The sequence below is a fragment of the Gossypium hirsutum genome, chromosome A05 (assembly GCF_007990345.1).
Source record: "Gossypium hirsutum isolate 1008001.06 chromosome A05, Gossypium_hirsutum_v2.1, whole genome shotgun sequence".
Taxonomy (NCBI): Eukaryota; Viridiplantae; Streptophyta; class Magnoliopsida; order Malvales; family Malvaceae; genus Gossypium; species Gossypium hirsutum.
Window position 1 is genome coordinate 17,172,306 of NC_053428.1, and position 15,192 is coordinate 17,187,497.

The 15,192-nt window shown below is 34.8% G+C and overlaps 3 protein-coding genes across 14 annotated transcripts; 1 reads left to right on the top strand and 2 right to left on the bottom strand.

Moving 5' to 3' along the window:
• The first annotated feature begins 1,479 nt into the window (after positions 1 to 1,479).
• On the top strand, positions 1,480 to 5,673 carry LOC107958292 (O-fucosyltransferase 15). Of its 2 annotated transcripts, none has more exons than XM_016894006.2 (10): positions 1,480 to 2,260; positions 2,665 to 2,754; positions 2,876 to 2,975; positions 3,072 to 3,133; positions 3,246 to 3,334; positions 3,591 to 3,711; positions 3,812 to 3,955; positions 4,116 to 4,447; positions 4,591 to 4,831; positions 5,188 to 5,673. In XM_016894006.2, the coding sequence occupies exons 1-10, from the start codon at positions 1,832 to 1,834 to the stop codon at positions 5,494 to 5,496; spliced, it is 1,917 nt and encodes a 638-aa protein (XP_016749495.1). In that variant the 5' UTR covers positions 1,480 to 1,831; the 3' UTR covers positions 5,497 to 5,673. The 2 variants fall into 2 exon arrangements, with proteins under 2 accessions (XP_016749495.1, XP_016749496.1); XM_016894007.2 differs by having other exon boundaries at positions 2,130 to 2,260; positions 2,861 to 2,975.
• A 1,662-nt stretch (positions 5,674 to 7,335) lies between these two features.
• On the bottom strand, positions 7,336 to 10,543 carry LOC107958293 (chromatin remodeling protein EBS). 2 transcript variants are annotated; one of them, XM_016894009.2, is made up of 5 exons: positions 10,088 to 10,543; positions 9,354 to 9,696; positions 9,183 to 9,251; positions 8,954 to 9,089; positions 7,336 to 7,625 (listed from the first exon to the last, which is right to left on the bottom strand). In XM_016894009.2, exons 1-5 carry the CDS (start codon positions 10,185 to 10,187, stop codon positions 7,599 to 7,601), a joined length of 675 nt encoding a protein of 224 aa, XP_016749498.1. In that variant the 5' UTR covers positions 10,188 to 10,543; the 3' UTR covers positions 7,336 to 7,598. The 2 variants fall into 2 exon arrangements, with proteins under 2 accessions (XP_016749498.1, XP_016749497.1); XM_016894008.2 differs by having other exon boundaries at positions 7,336 to 7,663; positions 10,088 to 10,459.
• Positions 10,544 to 11,035: 492 nt separating this feature from the next.
• LOC107958294 (50S ribosomal protein L4) lies at positions 11,036 to 14,480 on the bottom strand. Of its 10 annotated transcripts, none has more exons than XM_041113672.1 (10): positions 14,281 to 14,403; positions 14,102 to 14,173; positions 13,762 to 13,989; positions 13,578 to 13,639; positions 13,054 to 13,180; positions 12,477 to 12,625; positions 12,199 to 12,306; positions 11,984 to 12,103; positions 11,650 to 11,823; positions 11,036 to 11,407 (listed from the first exon to the last, which is right to left on the bottom strand). In XM_041113672.1, the coding sequence occupies exons 3-10, from the start codon at positions 13,844 to 13,846 to the stop codon at positions 11,306 to 11,308; spliced, it is 927 nt and encodes a 308-aa protein (XP_040969606.1). In that variant the 5' UTR covers positions 13,847 to 13,989; positions 14,102 to 14,173; positions 14,281 to 14,403; the 3' UTR covers positions 11,036 to 11,305. The 10 variants fall into 10 exon arrangements, with proteins under 10 accessions (XP_040969606.1, XP_040969600.1, XP_016749499.1 ...); XM_041113666.1 differs by having other exon boundaries at positions 13,741 to 13,989; XM_016894010.2 differs by lacking the exon at positions 14,102 to 14,173 and having other exon boundaries at positions 13,741 to 13,939; positions 14,281 to 14,480.
• Between the last annotated feature and the right edge of the window lie 712 nt (positions 14,481 to 15,192).

Genomic DNA, 15,192 nt, shown 5'->3' on the forward strand with positions numbered 1-15,192 from the left:
TACAAATATGAGTACATTTAAGGAAAATTTTAAACCCATATTCTAGGTCATAGCGAACTTGAACAAATATAAAATATACTAATATAATGCATAAACTTGTCTTGAACTTGCCCTAACCATAAACTCCTCTATTAATGGGCAAATTTGAAGAAAATTTCAATTTTTTTTAAATAGAGAAATGGGCAACTTTGTTTAAAATTTAGAAAAATAAATCGGTTTTAGAGAGAGAAGGTGAAAGCGCACTATATATGTAAAATGTGTTTTCACTCTGAAAATGCATTTTATAGATAGGGCATGCTTTCTGGCTTTTTTAACATATCAACTCATTTGCTCATATGGTTAATTGTATAGTGGTTTTATCCTCAAATCCTAAGTTTGATTTCTCTCATATATATATATATTTTTTATGTTATTTTTAATTAATACTTTTATCACAATAGCTAACATGGTTATGATTAGATAACAATAACTTCATCATTGAGTTCCAAGTTTAATTCCTCTTCTAAGTACATTTATATTCTTTTATTATAAAATCAAACTTGATACTCAAGAATGGAATCAATATGATTTAACCATTTAACCAAACGAACTAACGTAATAAAAGTATTAATTAAAAATAACAAAAAAAAGCTTAAAACAAAGTAAAATAAAAAAATTACAAATATGAGAGAAATCGAACTTGGAACTCAATGATAAAACCACTAACAATTAATTATCTAACCAGATGAGCTGATATGTTAAAAAAATCGAAAAGCATATCTCGTAGGACACGTTTTTATACACAACGCACTTTTACCTTTTTTTTTCTTTAAAATCAACATATTTTCTTAAATTTTTTAAAAAATGGCTCATTTCCTTCTTCTTTTTTGTTTTTAAATGGACATTTTCTTCAAATTTGTGCTCTATTAACTACCTATGCTTTGTTTGTTTTTATTTTATTTTATTTTAATTGTGCATTCATTTTTGGTCCAAGTATATCTTTGAGACTGTATATCGTAATTTTATCTTCAAACATCTAATTAACCATTTTATTTCCCTTTTGGGTTTACATTACTTGGTTTCTATTCATAAATATAAATGGATTAAAATATACAATAAATCTCTATGCACTTCATAAATTTAGAATTTTAATTTTTATTTTTAAATTTTAAGTTAAAATTTTAATATCATCAAATTTTTTATTATATTTATTGGTACGATATTTTAAATTAAAAAAATATTTATTTAATGGTCATGAAAAGATAAAAGATATTGTAACTTGAACTTAATAAATGAACTTGAATAGTACTAACGATTAAACTTATACTTTTGAATAAAAAAATAAATGTTTTCAAAGAAATGAATGAACTATATATTTAAAAAGCATAGCTATTAAATTATAAATGCATATAAACAATTTAAATTAAAAATATCAAAAATAATTTCCAACCCCATTTATGTTTCAACTTATACTTTATATTTCGAAAATATTTACCGGCTTAGGCCCGGTTCTGTTTTCTCCATGGAACCAGTTTTCATTTAAAAGCGGGGGATGGCAAATGGGCAATTGATATTGTGGGTCAAACCGTCCGAGTAACCCAACGGCAGCACTAATGCAAAGTAGTGAAACGACAATCCCCTGATTTATCCTTATCCCAAAAGCTTTCAAGATGGCCCAGAATTTCAGAATAGTTCACTAAATTTGAACCATCCCACCTTCGGCAAGATCGCACTCTAACATCGCACTACAAAAGTCGGCGTTTTTTTCGCTGTGATGTCCTAAGCAAAAAATAAACCCAATCTCCCTTAACTCTCTCTGCATTGGGATCCGGGTCTTAAACCCATCAATCCGATGTCTTCAACTAGCAACTCAAACAATTCACACAATCTTGCCGTTGAATCTAAACAAGACCGATCCAACACCGTTCGGATCCCCGACCGGGTCGACCTCCGAGGGAGTCCCAGGAGTCGTCAAGGGTCCCCCAGTCATTCACCCCGACTCGGCCCCAGCCGGTTCTTGAACGGTGAAAAGAGCGGGGCGTCATTTGTTGGAGCTGAATTGTTGGGAAAATTATGGGGTGATCGAAAGAAGCAACCGAAGAACGCGAAGAGAAAAGGAGGCAAAGTTTGGTACCAAAAGAGAAGGGTGAAAGGACTTGTAGTGGTGACTGCATTGGTGGGTTTGTTTTTCTTGGTCGATTGGATTATGCTCTTGCGGTTACAAGATCACCGGGTCGGATCCGATGACCGATCTTCCAGGAATGCTTCTGTTTCGGCTCAGGTAGCTCAACTCTCATTTGCTTTGAGATTTTATTTCACAATTATTAACACTAATGATGAAGAAATAATGGGTTTTTAGTAGGTGGTTAGCTGCATTGTTTCCTTATTAATGCAAGGAATTCCAGGTCAATGAAGTGCATTGATCGTCTATTGCTAAGTTGCTAAATGAAAGAGAGCTTGTATGATTTGGGTTTGCCGATACTTTTTTGTCCATTAATATCCAATACAACTTTAATCACCACACCATTCACAAGTGTGACTTCTACAATTCATGGATGAATAGTGCATATTTGAATAGTGATTATTAGTTTATTGGAGAGTAATATGATTTCTGGAGACAATTGACATTACTCTCTGTGTGATATGAATTTATTTGCCAAAGCATTACGATTGTGGCTTTTGCAGGTGAAGGTGACAAAGCCTAGAAAAGGGAAAAAGCATTACAGTGGTATTTATGGAAGGTTGTTGGCTTTGGCTGCTCATGCTTTGGCTGAGGTATTTCAATATAAGCAATGATGTCTTTTTCGTTCACTTTCTTTGACAAACTTCCCGTTTCTGTACAGTTTCTCTTTTCTTGTTTTTCATGTTTTATTGAAAGAAGTGATATGACACATAGGGGCAAAATAAACGTGAACCGAAAGATTTATGGCAGGAACCTGTGGTTCCTGCTTCTGCTTGGAGACCCTGTGCTGATCAACGTGACTGGGAACCTAATGGTCTCTTTCTTTGACTTCTATATGTTTACTTCACTCGGGTATGGATAATTTAGACTAGTTCTCAGTTCTTACATTACTTCTTTTTTAATTTGATAGAGGGGAAGAATGGATACATTATGGTCACTGCAAATGGTGGAATTAACCAGCAGCGTGTGGCAGTAAGTGATTCCAACAGCAGAAATTCTAGCATGTGTTCCAAGCTATTGAATTTGCTTTCATCTTTCCTCTCTGAGATTAGTAGATTTAATTTTTGATTGCTAAATGTTACAGGTCTGCAATGCTGTAGTACTTGCTCGCTTACTTAATGCAACTCTTGCTGTTCCCAAATTTATGTACAGTAGTGTCTGGAAAGATGTAAGGTGAGGCTTTTATTTTTGTTCCTTTCTTCTTCTTTTTTTGCTAATAATTTTCATCTTAATTTTTTTATGTTTCTTCCCCTGGAAGATGGATGTTTCCTCACATTAAAACATTTTTTTTTCTTTTAAAGTATATTGTTGATATTTGAACACTGAATGAAAGGAATTAACTTTCAGATTAAATTTGTTTAGTATCTATCAGATGACTTCTATTCGGACTTGACAGAAAAATGACTGCACTGTATTTTAAATTTCGCAGTCAATTTGGTGATATCTATCAGGAGGAGCATTTTATTAAGTACCTGGCTCCAGATATTCGAATAGTGAAAGAACTTCCTGAGGAGCTAAAGTCTCTAGATTTGGAGGCAATTGGTAGTGTTGTGAGTTTCTGCCTCTAAATCATGTTCTGAATGGCTTTTGCCCGCAGCTTTGGTCTTAAGGTGTCTTTTATCAATAGTGATTGTTCAATTGATTTTCCAGGTGACAGACGTAGATGTTAGGAAGGAATCTAAACCAAGTTTTTATCTGAAAGACATTCTCCCTATCCTACTTCAGAAACGAGTTGTCCATTTCGTTGGCTTTGGGAACCGTTTGGCTTTTGACCCAATACCATTTCAGTTGCAGGTAAATTTCTAGCCTTAATTTCTGATGCCATAGCAAGCTCCTTTCGAATTTTAAGCTTTATTCATTGGATAATTGTTATAATCAGTTGTTGGTAATAAAATTTATGTCTATATCCTTTTCTTTTCTACTTTGCTTTTCCTAATTGGGAAACTTCATCTAGAGGCTTCGATGCAGATGTAATTTTCATGCGCTTAAATTTGTTCCGAAGATACAAGAAACTGCTGCTTTACTCCTTGAAAGATTGCACAAGCATTCAGCTCAGCCAGGACTATTGGATCATTATCTTGTTGGTCCACATGCAGTGGCTGCTATGATTGCAAGGAGTGATCGTGCTAAAGCTTCCAAATATCTTGCTTTGCATTTGAGATTTGAGATTGACATGGTAGCTCATTCGTTATGTGAGTTTGGCGGAGGTGAGCAAGAGGGGCAAGAATTGGAAGCATATCGACAAATCCATTTTCCTGCATTAACAGAGCTAAAGAAGACGGAGAAGTATGAATAGTTTTCTTTTTGTCTCCGACACATTCTATATTTCTTCATCGTCTGTCAAATTTCTGCCGTATCATTCCTTGTGAATTTGGAGAAGCATGCAAAATATTGCTTTATATTGAAGCCAACTGTTTTACATGCTTCAGGTTACCTTCCCCTGCCATGCTCCGATCTGAAGGGTTATGTCCATTAACACCAGAAGAAGCTGTACTTATGCTTGCTGCTCTAGGTTTCAATCGTAAGACTCAAGTATATGTCGCAGGGGCACAAATATATGGAGGGACATCAAGATTAGCTGCTTTGAGAAGCTTGTATCCTAATTTAGTTACCAAAGAGAATTTGCTGTCATCCGCCGAACTTGAACCATTCAAGAATTTCTCATCTCAGGTAACAATGCAGCATATCCACTTCTTGTTTGATGAAAAGTGTAGGTTTTGCTATTGTTGCATTGATGAGTTGTTGGTCTTTACCACAATTTTCAAAATTACTTTGGCATTAGCTCTTTTCACCATGCACAAGCTGCTACTGCTTGTTTCCAGGTTGTTTTCATGCAGTCTCCTGTCAGTGATATAGACTATGAAATAACCAAGTTAGATATTTGGAAATAATTAGATTAATACTTTTAATATAGCATCTCTAAGGCTAGTAAGATTAGGACAAATGGTTTTCTATGCTCTTATCAATGTTGGTTACTATCATACTTGGTGCGAGTGCAATTACATATTATGACCTTTGATCTGTAGCTGGCAGCACTAGACTTCATTGCCTGCACTGCAGCTGATGCATTTGCCATGACGGACTCTGGTAGCCAGTTGTCATCTTTGGTATCTGGGTATCGAATATACTATGGTGGAGGGAGGATGCCTACAATACGCCCAAATAAGCGGAGACTAGCTGATATCTTCATCAAGAACAATACCATAGAGTGGAAAGTGTTTGAGCAGAGAGTGAGGAAGGCAGTTAGACAAACTAAACATGTCCAGAGTAGGCCTAAGGCTAGAAGTGTTTACCGGTATCCACGGTGTAAAGAGTGTATGTGTCGTACAGATTGACTTATTTCCCTTTTTAAGATGTTCTAATTAAAACATGCATCATTCTTTGTTGTTTAATTTTAGTCTCAAATCAAACTCTGATTATTTATACATTGTTGTTTAATGGTAAGGCAGACTTGTTATTGGAACCTCGTTCGAGTAGAATACTAAGATGACTTGTAATTATGTTTTTCGGTAGACATGGCCTCGTAATGCTCAAATTCAATTGTAAATTATATCTCGAAATTTTGTTGGTTAACCTGGTTAAAGAAACCTTGACTTTGGGATATAAAACTCGTTGGCCGACATGGTTGCATCGATTCCTATGGACAAGTCTTAGGTTCCCTCGTGTGGATGCAAGGTAACTGTTGTCCCGTTTGGCGATATTGCTGAGCTTGCAAATAGGGTCCCGTAAGGTTACTATATACAGGTCCGGTGATATTCTTAGACCAGATATCGTCACTTGAGGTTATGTTGAGGTTAGCTGGGCAGCCAAGCGACTGACTGCACCACAGTAGTACATTCCACTGGCAGCTTTTTTGCAAAGACCATATGGTTCCCTGAAATAGAATTATTTGGTGAAAATGGAATAGAGGGATAATAATTTTAAGTAGTTTGGTTAGTTGAATGGAATAGACAAATAATACTAATACATTGTTTGGTTGGGTAAAAGAATAGATAAGGAATAGATTAAAATAACAATTTTACTTATAGATTTTAAATTTATATTATTAATATCTTACTAAAATATTTAATTATTTAAAAAAAAAACTAAATTACTTAGTATTAAAGACAATAAATGTCATTCAAAAAAATAAATATAATAAAACAAGATTTTAAAATAAAATCAACATTTTAATTTAATTTTAAAAACAAATATAATAAAATAGAGAATATTTTATAATATATATTAAAAATAATATTTTGCTGTCACTAAAAAGATAAATATTAAATCATAAAAAGATGAAGTTTAAATATATATTTTTTGTTACCAGATAAAATTTAATTATAAATATATAATATAATATTATTCTAGTTTGATATAAAATAATATTTAAAAAACTATCAAAATGTAAAACGTACAGTTTGGTTAGTATGCTAATTCATACTGTCATGGTTGGTACTTGGTATACAATACCATTTCTTTTGATGTTTTTAAATTTTATGACTTTTGACTTTTTTGGTTGGTGCACTGCCATGGTTGAGTTTGGTGACTTTATTTTTGAAGATTTGAATGGCTATTTTTTTTATGAAGAGTTTGATGGCTGTTTGTTTAATGGGTAGTTTGGAAATTTGCTTCGAGTGGCTATTCCTTGTATTGAATAGCCAATTTTGAGGGGGAAGCATTGAAGAGCTATCCTGGCCATTTTCTTTGCTGTCAGTAATAGACTACTCCAAAGAATAGCAATTACATGAACCAAATAGATGAATCAGTGTAGCACTTCGAGTAAGGCAGGAACCACTTGGCTATTCATGCCAACCGAACGTGCTGTGATAGTAATCTTCAAACTCTGCTTCATGGTAGAATCCGTAAAGAGCCAAGTGCATTTATAACCTCTTGAGGTAAAATCTTCCTCCTTGTTAGCATGGTAAGAGTAAATATATTGCTCTCTCTCCATGCCGCCGATATGTCAATCCCATTTGCCATGTTTTACAACAAAAGGTAAATTTTTGGGGTTTGTCGTGCTCAGTAGAAAAGGGCACAACTCTTCAGAAGGCTGGCTATATTTATTGAAACAAATGTAGTTTCTGCACAGCCTAAATTCAACGCAACCTTGGGTCATTCAACATTACTATTGCAGAAAATGAATTTGAGTGGGGTGAGCTTATGGTGGGAAATGGCAATGCATACATGTGTGATGGAAAGAAAGGCAAGATTGGAAAGATTTTGTACCGCAAATATCGGTTCAACATCAGAGAACTACAGATAAATCCTCCTGCACAGATTTAATCTCCTTGACCTAACACACAGACACAGATGTCGCCACTCCAACACATAAGTTACTAACAGCCACCAGTTCGGACAAAACACAACTTCAGCACTATACATCTCAGACAGACAACAAGCCAAATCTGCATAAGGAGTCTCTCCCCTCATGCAACAAAATTTCCCCATGGCTTACTTACCTCTTTCGTCGTTTGGCATCCACCTGGGAAATACCGCAAAAATGAGAAGTTGAGGCAGGACCTTAAAACACAATATAAATACATTGTAGGCAAAAGTTTCAGATAAATGGACTTTTCACTGAAAGCAGACATTTTTATATTTAAACACTCACTCTAAACTTCATGTCTAGAACAAGATGATTGCCTATAGCTCTCTATGATGTTCCAAATGTTCCACAATCCCAATTATCAAAAATAAAAAAAGCACCTGTTAATTTATTAAGTAAAATGTTTGGCCACTTGCTAGTAACAACTAACGACGATCTGGCCTTGATCAGCTAAAGTCAATGCTAATCTTAAAGATGTAGTGAAATGGAAATAAGTATGCAGACTGCAGGATAAAGAGATAAACCCAGTCAACGATCAGATATATAGAGGTACTAGTTTCTAATGTTACATGCGTTGCATGTTGATCAATTTAATAATTTTGAAATTTGACTTTATTTAAATACAAACTCACCAAAGGTTTTTACATGCAATAAAAAAATAGCGTATAAAAAAAACAATTTTTCATTAGATTACCTCATTAAAAATTAAAATGATCTTTCATTTCTATCCGATGCCATTGTTGTTCAAATATAATCCAAAGTTATAATTATAATTATCACAATTTTACCTATAGTTTATACTTAGAGCTCTATAATAACTCTATTTTAAATTTAGCACAACTTTTTTTTTATGTCATAATTTTTACGAGTAATTGTAATTTAAATTATCACAACTTCTATTTTATTTCAACTCTTTTACTAATAATAATTCTAAATTAAATATTATAGTAATATAATTGAAAACAAAGGGTATTCTCATCTATTCAAAAAAATTTCCAAACTCCTGCTTTTATATATATTATTTATAGATAAATATGATTCAATAATATGTCATGAGATATGGTAGCCACTCAAACCTGATCCAAATCAACTACTGGAAATAGAAAAACCAGGCAGATACAACCTCAAGGCACTTAACGAATAGAAGGACTTGCATCTAAGAGTAAAGCATGTTTCCTAACTAACATTAACTTTCTATCCATTTATAGTCAATAGTAACACACACAAACAACATTAACTAGAGGGTTCCCACTTCCCAGTGATTTAAGACCATATATGCCATACATACCATTATTTTTATTTGTAGAGGATGAGAATTCCTCTTAATTGCCCTTAAATTCATTAACAAACCTCCTTGGAGGACACCATAAACGGATCAAGTAAATTGCATATCAGAGGATTAGTAAATACTAAATTGCTCAAAGAAGAAACAGAAAGACAACTGGCCAAGCATCATGAGAATTTGTTCAGAAAAAGGGTCTTACCTTTAAATCAGATACTGGTGATGGATGAAACCCATTCTGTGATCTTTTCAGATCATCCTCAGAACATTCAGAACAAACAAAGTGATCCAACATTTTCGCTTCCTCAATTGTCATGTCCACACAAGCAGGATGATACCTATAGGAACAGCAATAAGAACCTATAGATATATTAAAAATTATCGGGCCTCCCATTGGCACCAGGAACTCAAAAATACATAGAAAACCATACCAGTCCTTGCAGCCCTCACATTGCACCATGAGATCATCAGGGTTGTAAGGCATCTCACATTTGCAATACCTTCAAAACAGACAAATCCAGGGGCACCAAATAATCAATACCACATTGCTAACAAGTGAGCTAAAAGCCATATTTCACCAACCAATGCATCATCATACTCACACAGCAACTCGGTCAGGAGTAAAGGCACCGGTAGCAGCTTTATACTCGAACCTACAATAGTAATCCTCAGCCCCAACATCCTCAAGCTTAGTGTAGTTCTTGAAAGAATGAACGATGCACTTCCCTTCAATGGTGTGAGCACTCTGCACATCATAGTGGTCAGACAAAAACAGCTCCTTTGCTCCATGGAACTGCCTCCTTCCTCCAAGTGACTCCTCGGGACGATAATACCACCGTACTCGAACCTTCACATTATTCCTGCTATCTGCTTCAATTTTCTCAACTCGTGCCACATACGGGGGCTTACCAGTGTCGGAAGGACGCATCAGAACACAATCCCCAACTGCAAAAGGAAATCAGACTTTCACTCTAAGCCATCGCAAACTACAATCTCGTAACATCTATATACGCCCGTAAAACACACCCATATGCATATACATTGACGTTGATATGAAAGATGCACCAACAATCCCTTCTGCAAACAGACATCTTTCAACGTGAATGTATATGCATCCATTAAAACCAGCAAAAAAGTAAAACCCGACAACCAAACATTCACTTCTTAATCATCGACACTAATGCTACATGACAGATTTGAAATTTTAAAATTGCTAAACACGAAATGCCAAGATCCAAAAGGTTCCCATGAAAAATTTTCGACATTACCAAAGCGACAATTTTTTACGGCGTATACGTATTCGTAGGCGTATATATGTACATGAGAATCACAATACCTCTGACAACTTTGTTGGTGCCTCTGATGGTGTAAGAGTCGAGGTCCTTCTTCCCTTGTTTGGGCTTGGTGCCAGAAATTCCTGGTCTTGTTTTTGCCATGGAAGCTAGGGTTTTGAGCTACGGTCAAGCTCAGGGATTTAGGGGGGAAGTTTTAATTTTTTTTTATTCAAAACAATGGAAACAGAAAGCTTTGAAGAAATAAGGGGAGGAAAGAAGGAAGATAGACAAAACCCTAAGTTCCCCTCATGGCAGATGAAGAGAGGAGACAACTCATACAAGAAGAAAGTACGTTGATGGAGTGAGTGGAGACAATACAGTCAAGTGCTGGAATTACAGTCATTTATATATATTTTTTTAAAAATTTTTAATTCATTCTGGTAAGAAAAATAATAGTGTGAAATGATTTTCAATGTAGTTCTCTAATTTTTCACCGTTAGGATTGGACACAACAACCCAATGTAGGAGCTTTTTTTTCAACATCATAGAAGGATAAATATAAGATTTTTAATCTCGAATTACAAATATTTTACTAAGATGGGATAACAGTACAGTAATTTAATTACAATCTTGTTTTTACGTCGCAAAGAAGAGTTACAATCTCCACTTTTTGACCCATTTTCTATTTTATGGGCTTATCTGGCCGGGGCTCCAATTTTCTTAACACCCACACTTCTTTCATTGTCAGCAATTCGGTTGAAGAAAAGAAATCATAATGTCTTTATCTTAAAACTAAAATATTCTGTCCATTGAACTACAAATAAAGTGTTCCTATGTTCCATTCAGTTAATGCATATTTTAAGTTATATTTTTTGACAACTCCTACATTTAAAAAAAAATAAAAATAAAAATAAAAAGAAGAAGAAGAAGAAGCAGAAATTATTTGACTGACATTTTTTTTTTCTCAAAGGGAAATTTTCATTAATGCCCAGAACTACTACAAAAGAAAATGGTCAAGAAAATTTATTGTTACCAAACAGGAATAGGTGGAGAAAGTAACAATCTCTTGTTTTCTGTCTCACCAAATTTTTACTACAAAAATCAAAGCTGAATATGTTGATACAAATGAAATTATACACCCAGCCATGCATTTGAAAATGCCATCATAGATAACACACAAATCGTTTGGGGTTCTCTTTTCTCTCTCTCAGCTGCTTTCAGCAAAATTATAGGCTTCTATTCCAATAGAAAACTAAGTGACCAATAGACGCAGTTCTAGTTCAACGGCTGATTGGAGTGTGCATTCGTTCGACAATCCTGTTAACAGCATCACGGGACATCACTAATGTGTCATGCTGCAAGATGCTATAGACATTCAAGCCCTGCAAAAACATACACAACAGTCTCAGCATTAAGAAAAATAACATACAAACCAATTCGAGAATAGTTGGTTAAAGCAATCAATAACATGATGCAATCCCTATAAGTGAATACCGATAGCATTCAAATAGTTCTAAACCAAATCTATCATATGGTAGACAGTGACAATACAAAGTTAATCAGTTACCATGTAATTAATTACAAAGGCAACCACATTGAGATAATTACAGTTGACACAACTTACAATTGATGGCAGCACGTTGACATAATGTAAATTTTGTGTAGCTAGCTTCAACTTTTCATTTATGGGGCCACCATCCACCAGCAGAAGTTTCTTGGTATTCTCCATTTGATTTACATAGTTCACTATATTTTTTGTTTTATGTGTAGGGACCTCCAAATCCTCAAAGACAAGAAGCTGTTCAGTCAGGTAATACTAATCAATTAGGATTCAAAACTTAGCACTGAAAATTTTTGTTCTACATTTATTAAGGTGATCTGTAAAACCACATTACAAAATGCAAAATAGTGTGAACAAACTACACGTAACATGCATATGCCAAATACTATTAACTTACCTTTCCTTCAGCAGCACAAGCAGACAGTGCAATCTTCAGTCCAAGACGCCTAACCTTCTTATTCAATTTAAAAGCATGACTTCTTGGTTTGGGGCCATGCATAGTAGCACCACCTCGAAACTTTTATCAATCCATAAAATCAATTAAAAGGCCATAGTAAAATAGGACCATAGATCCAAAACTTCTTAAAAATCAAAGAACAGCAAAGGGGTCACCTGGGGACCACGCAGTGATCCATGCCTAGCTCGACCAAGACCCTTCTGTTGCCAGGGCTTCCTACCAGTCCCACTAACCTCACTAATAGTTTTTGTTGAATGTGTTCCCTGTTGACCATTCAATTATCACTAATCTTAGCAGATTGTTGGCACAATTCAGAAAATCTTTTTAATGCAAAATGATGTGCAGAATATGGTATGGTCTGAAGAATTTGATTAACACCAAGATAATCCTAAAAGCGAGCCTCAAGCATCCATAAAGAAGGATGAAATGGCACCTGTTGTCGTTTTGCAAGCTGCCATCGTACAACACGGTGGATAATATCCTTTCTAATAGGTACATCAAAAACATCACCAGCCAAAACCATCAAGCCATGGTCTTCATTATGAAAATTTGTCACAGGAACTACCAGGTCTTCATAAAGTCCTGCACCATAATAATACATTTAATTCAATAGAACACTGCTCCTCATTTAAACAAAAAAACAACATTGGCCTATTCCAACAATTATTTAAAGGCTTACAAGCTGAATTCAGTTTAACGAAAACAAGATGCCAAATGGAAGGCAATACAAAACCCAAAGTGGAGATTTAGGTTAACAAGTTGGCATATGTCAAGGTGACTTCTGGAGGCAAGTTTTAGCACAGAAACAACTAATAAAGTGGCTTGGTAACAGTAATAGGCCTCCACCTTTGTTAACTTTATATCTTTTAGAAAGCCAAAGAACATCCCAGAGATTCCTACAAATGCATATTGCCTTCAAAATTCAAACATTAATATGCTTCCATCTTATGACTATTAAAATTTTTAAAGGCAAGTAGCTACGTGAGGAATGTGGTTTAATGTTTCCATACCTATAGTACGCTCTGGTGTTAGCACAGTCTTTGAAGACAGTAAATCCGATGGAAAAGCACCTCCATTTGAATCAGGAGTCAAAATTGTGGTTGAAAACCTCCGAAAACCAAGGAAAGATGGACCACCCTACATCAATTAAATGTAGTATAGATAGATAAAATACAAAGAGACGCCAAGATAGAGAAGATAACAAGAGGCTAGGTGCATAAACATGCAAAATAACTAGAACAAAAACACCAAGGGGTTAGAAGGGGTTATAAAGATAGAAACAAATAATACAGAATTCTATAATTGGTATTGTAGTAAGGGCACCTCCACTAGATGCAGAAACAAAAAGCCTGTTATAAGTATTCTTGTTAGAACCTTCTAAACTAAAAATTAAGGATAACAATAATAGCAAATCCATTAACTAGTAAACTAGATCCCCCACCCCCAAATCCCCTTTCCTTGGATTGATTCACCCATCCTGTTGGATAGATTCTACAAAAAGGATATTTAGACAGAAAACAAAATGAGAGCATACCTTGGAAAGGCTAAAACATTCTGCATGAAGCAAGTTATCCCCAGCAATTCGACCACTCAAATCTAATTAGAAAAAAAGAAGTTACCAGGTCAAGTATACCAATCACATATAAGCAGCAAACAAACAATGTTGAAATATTAGTAACTTAGTATATTGTTCTGACCAGAAGCTTGAAATGATCGACCTGCGACAGTTGGATATTCGCGGAAGCCCAAGGCAGACAGTGAACCAAAAGAACGTACAACCCTTCTAGAGATCGACAAAGCCATTATCCAATAACCAAGAATAACTAGTTCAATAGCATCAAGACAAAGTCACTTGCTCATCTACAGCCCAAACTTCATCTGGCTTGTGAAGTTTACCTAAGATTAAAGTCCACAGCTTTAGCGAAGAATCATACAAATTTATAAACCTGTTCAAATCAAACGTTTGCATCTAACATTGTGAGCGCAAGGTATTTGATAAAATTCCACATACAAGAAACTCAGAATACGAAAAAAGAATGGCCCCCAAAAAATAGTTACCCTGAAATCGTATTAAGCTAAAATAGAACCTGCATGGCGTGCAAGTCGACATAGTTGCTAATCAAATCATTTCTGATTCACGATTAACAAATAATCTATTCTTAAATTAATATACAAGAACGAAAAAAGCAAATGAGATCAGGAACAAGAAGAAACCAAAAGATGAACGTGGCGGTAACCTGGACGCTGAAATGAGACCGGAGAACGTTGACGGCGTATGGCCGCGGTTGAGGGCGTCGGTTTTAGAGAATGGAGGCAATGTGTGGTGAGTGTGGGTTTAGTTTGGTCGTATTGAAAACAAAAAACCTCGTCTTGCTCGATTCCCAGTATATTTTTACTGTTTGGGCCAAAAGAATTTCAGCTTAGGGCTTCAGTTGGTTGCTCAAACGACGTGATCTTGGCATCATATTTGAACTTAGCCCCAATTTCTGGGCTTTTATTTTGACAAACACAATACAGAGAATGGGCCAATTAAATAATCTATTACTCTCTGTTTCTCTTTCTTAGCTTGATCTTTATTACATTATCAATTCTAGAATTACTGGGTTTTTTGAGATAATAGTATTCACTAATAATTTCATGTTATAAATATTTTATAATTAAATATAAATTAAAATAAATTAGTTTTATATTATATGTTTATAAATATAGATTTTAAAAATAATTGAAAATCATCCATATTCATTAATAAAATATTTTTTATCTCTTATTTTCTTATTTCTTTACTAGATTTGACCATGGGTCTGGCTAGGGCGAGTTCGGTTGAGCTGTAAATTTAAGATTTTATCAATATAATTAGTGCGAGTTCAAATCCTACCATATGCTCACTTGACTCTGATACCAATTCAAACAGGGACTTAAATAATAGTAAATTATTTTCAAAATGAACCAACATTAATAAATAAATAAATAAAAGGCTTTTCATATTTTCATATAAAATTTAAACAAGAAAAATTAAACATGTTATGTATAAAATACAGAGCACGCTATACCTTGGACACACTTTAACCCGATCGAATGTTTGACCTGAGATCCAACCTCTCACCATCGTCCAGCTCGCTCGTTCGTTCGCTATCTAAGACACGCGTCCT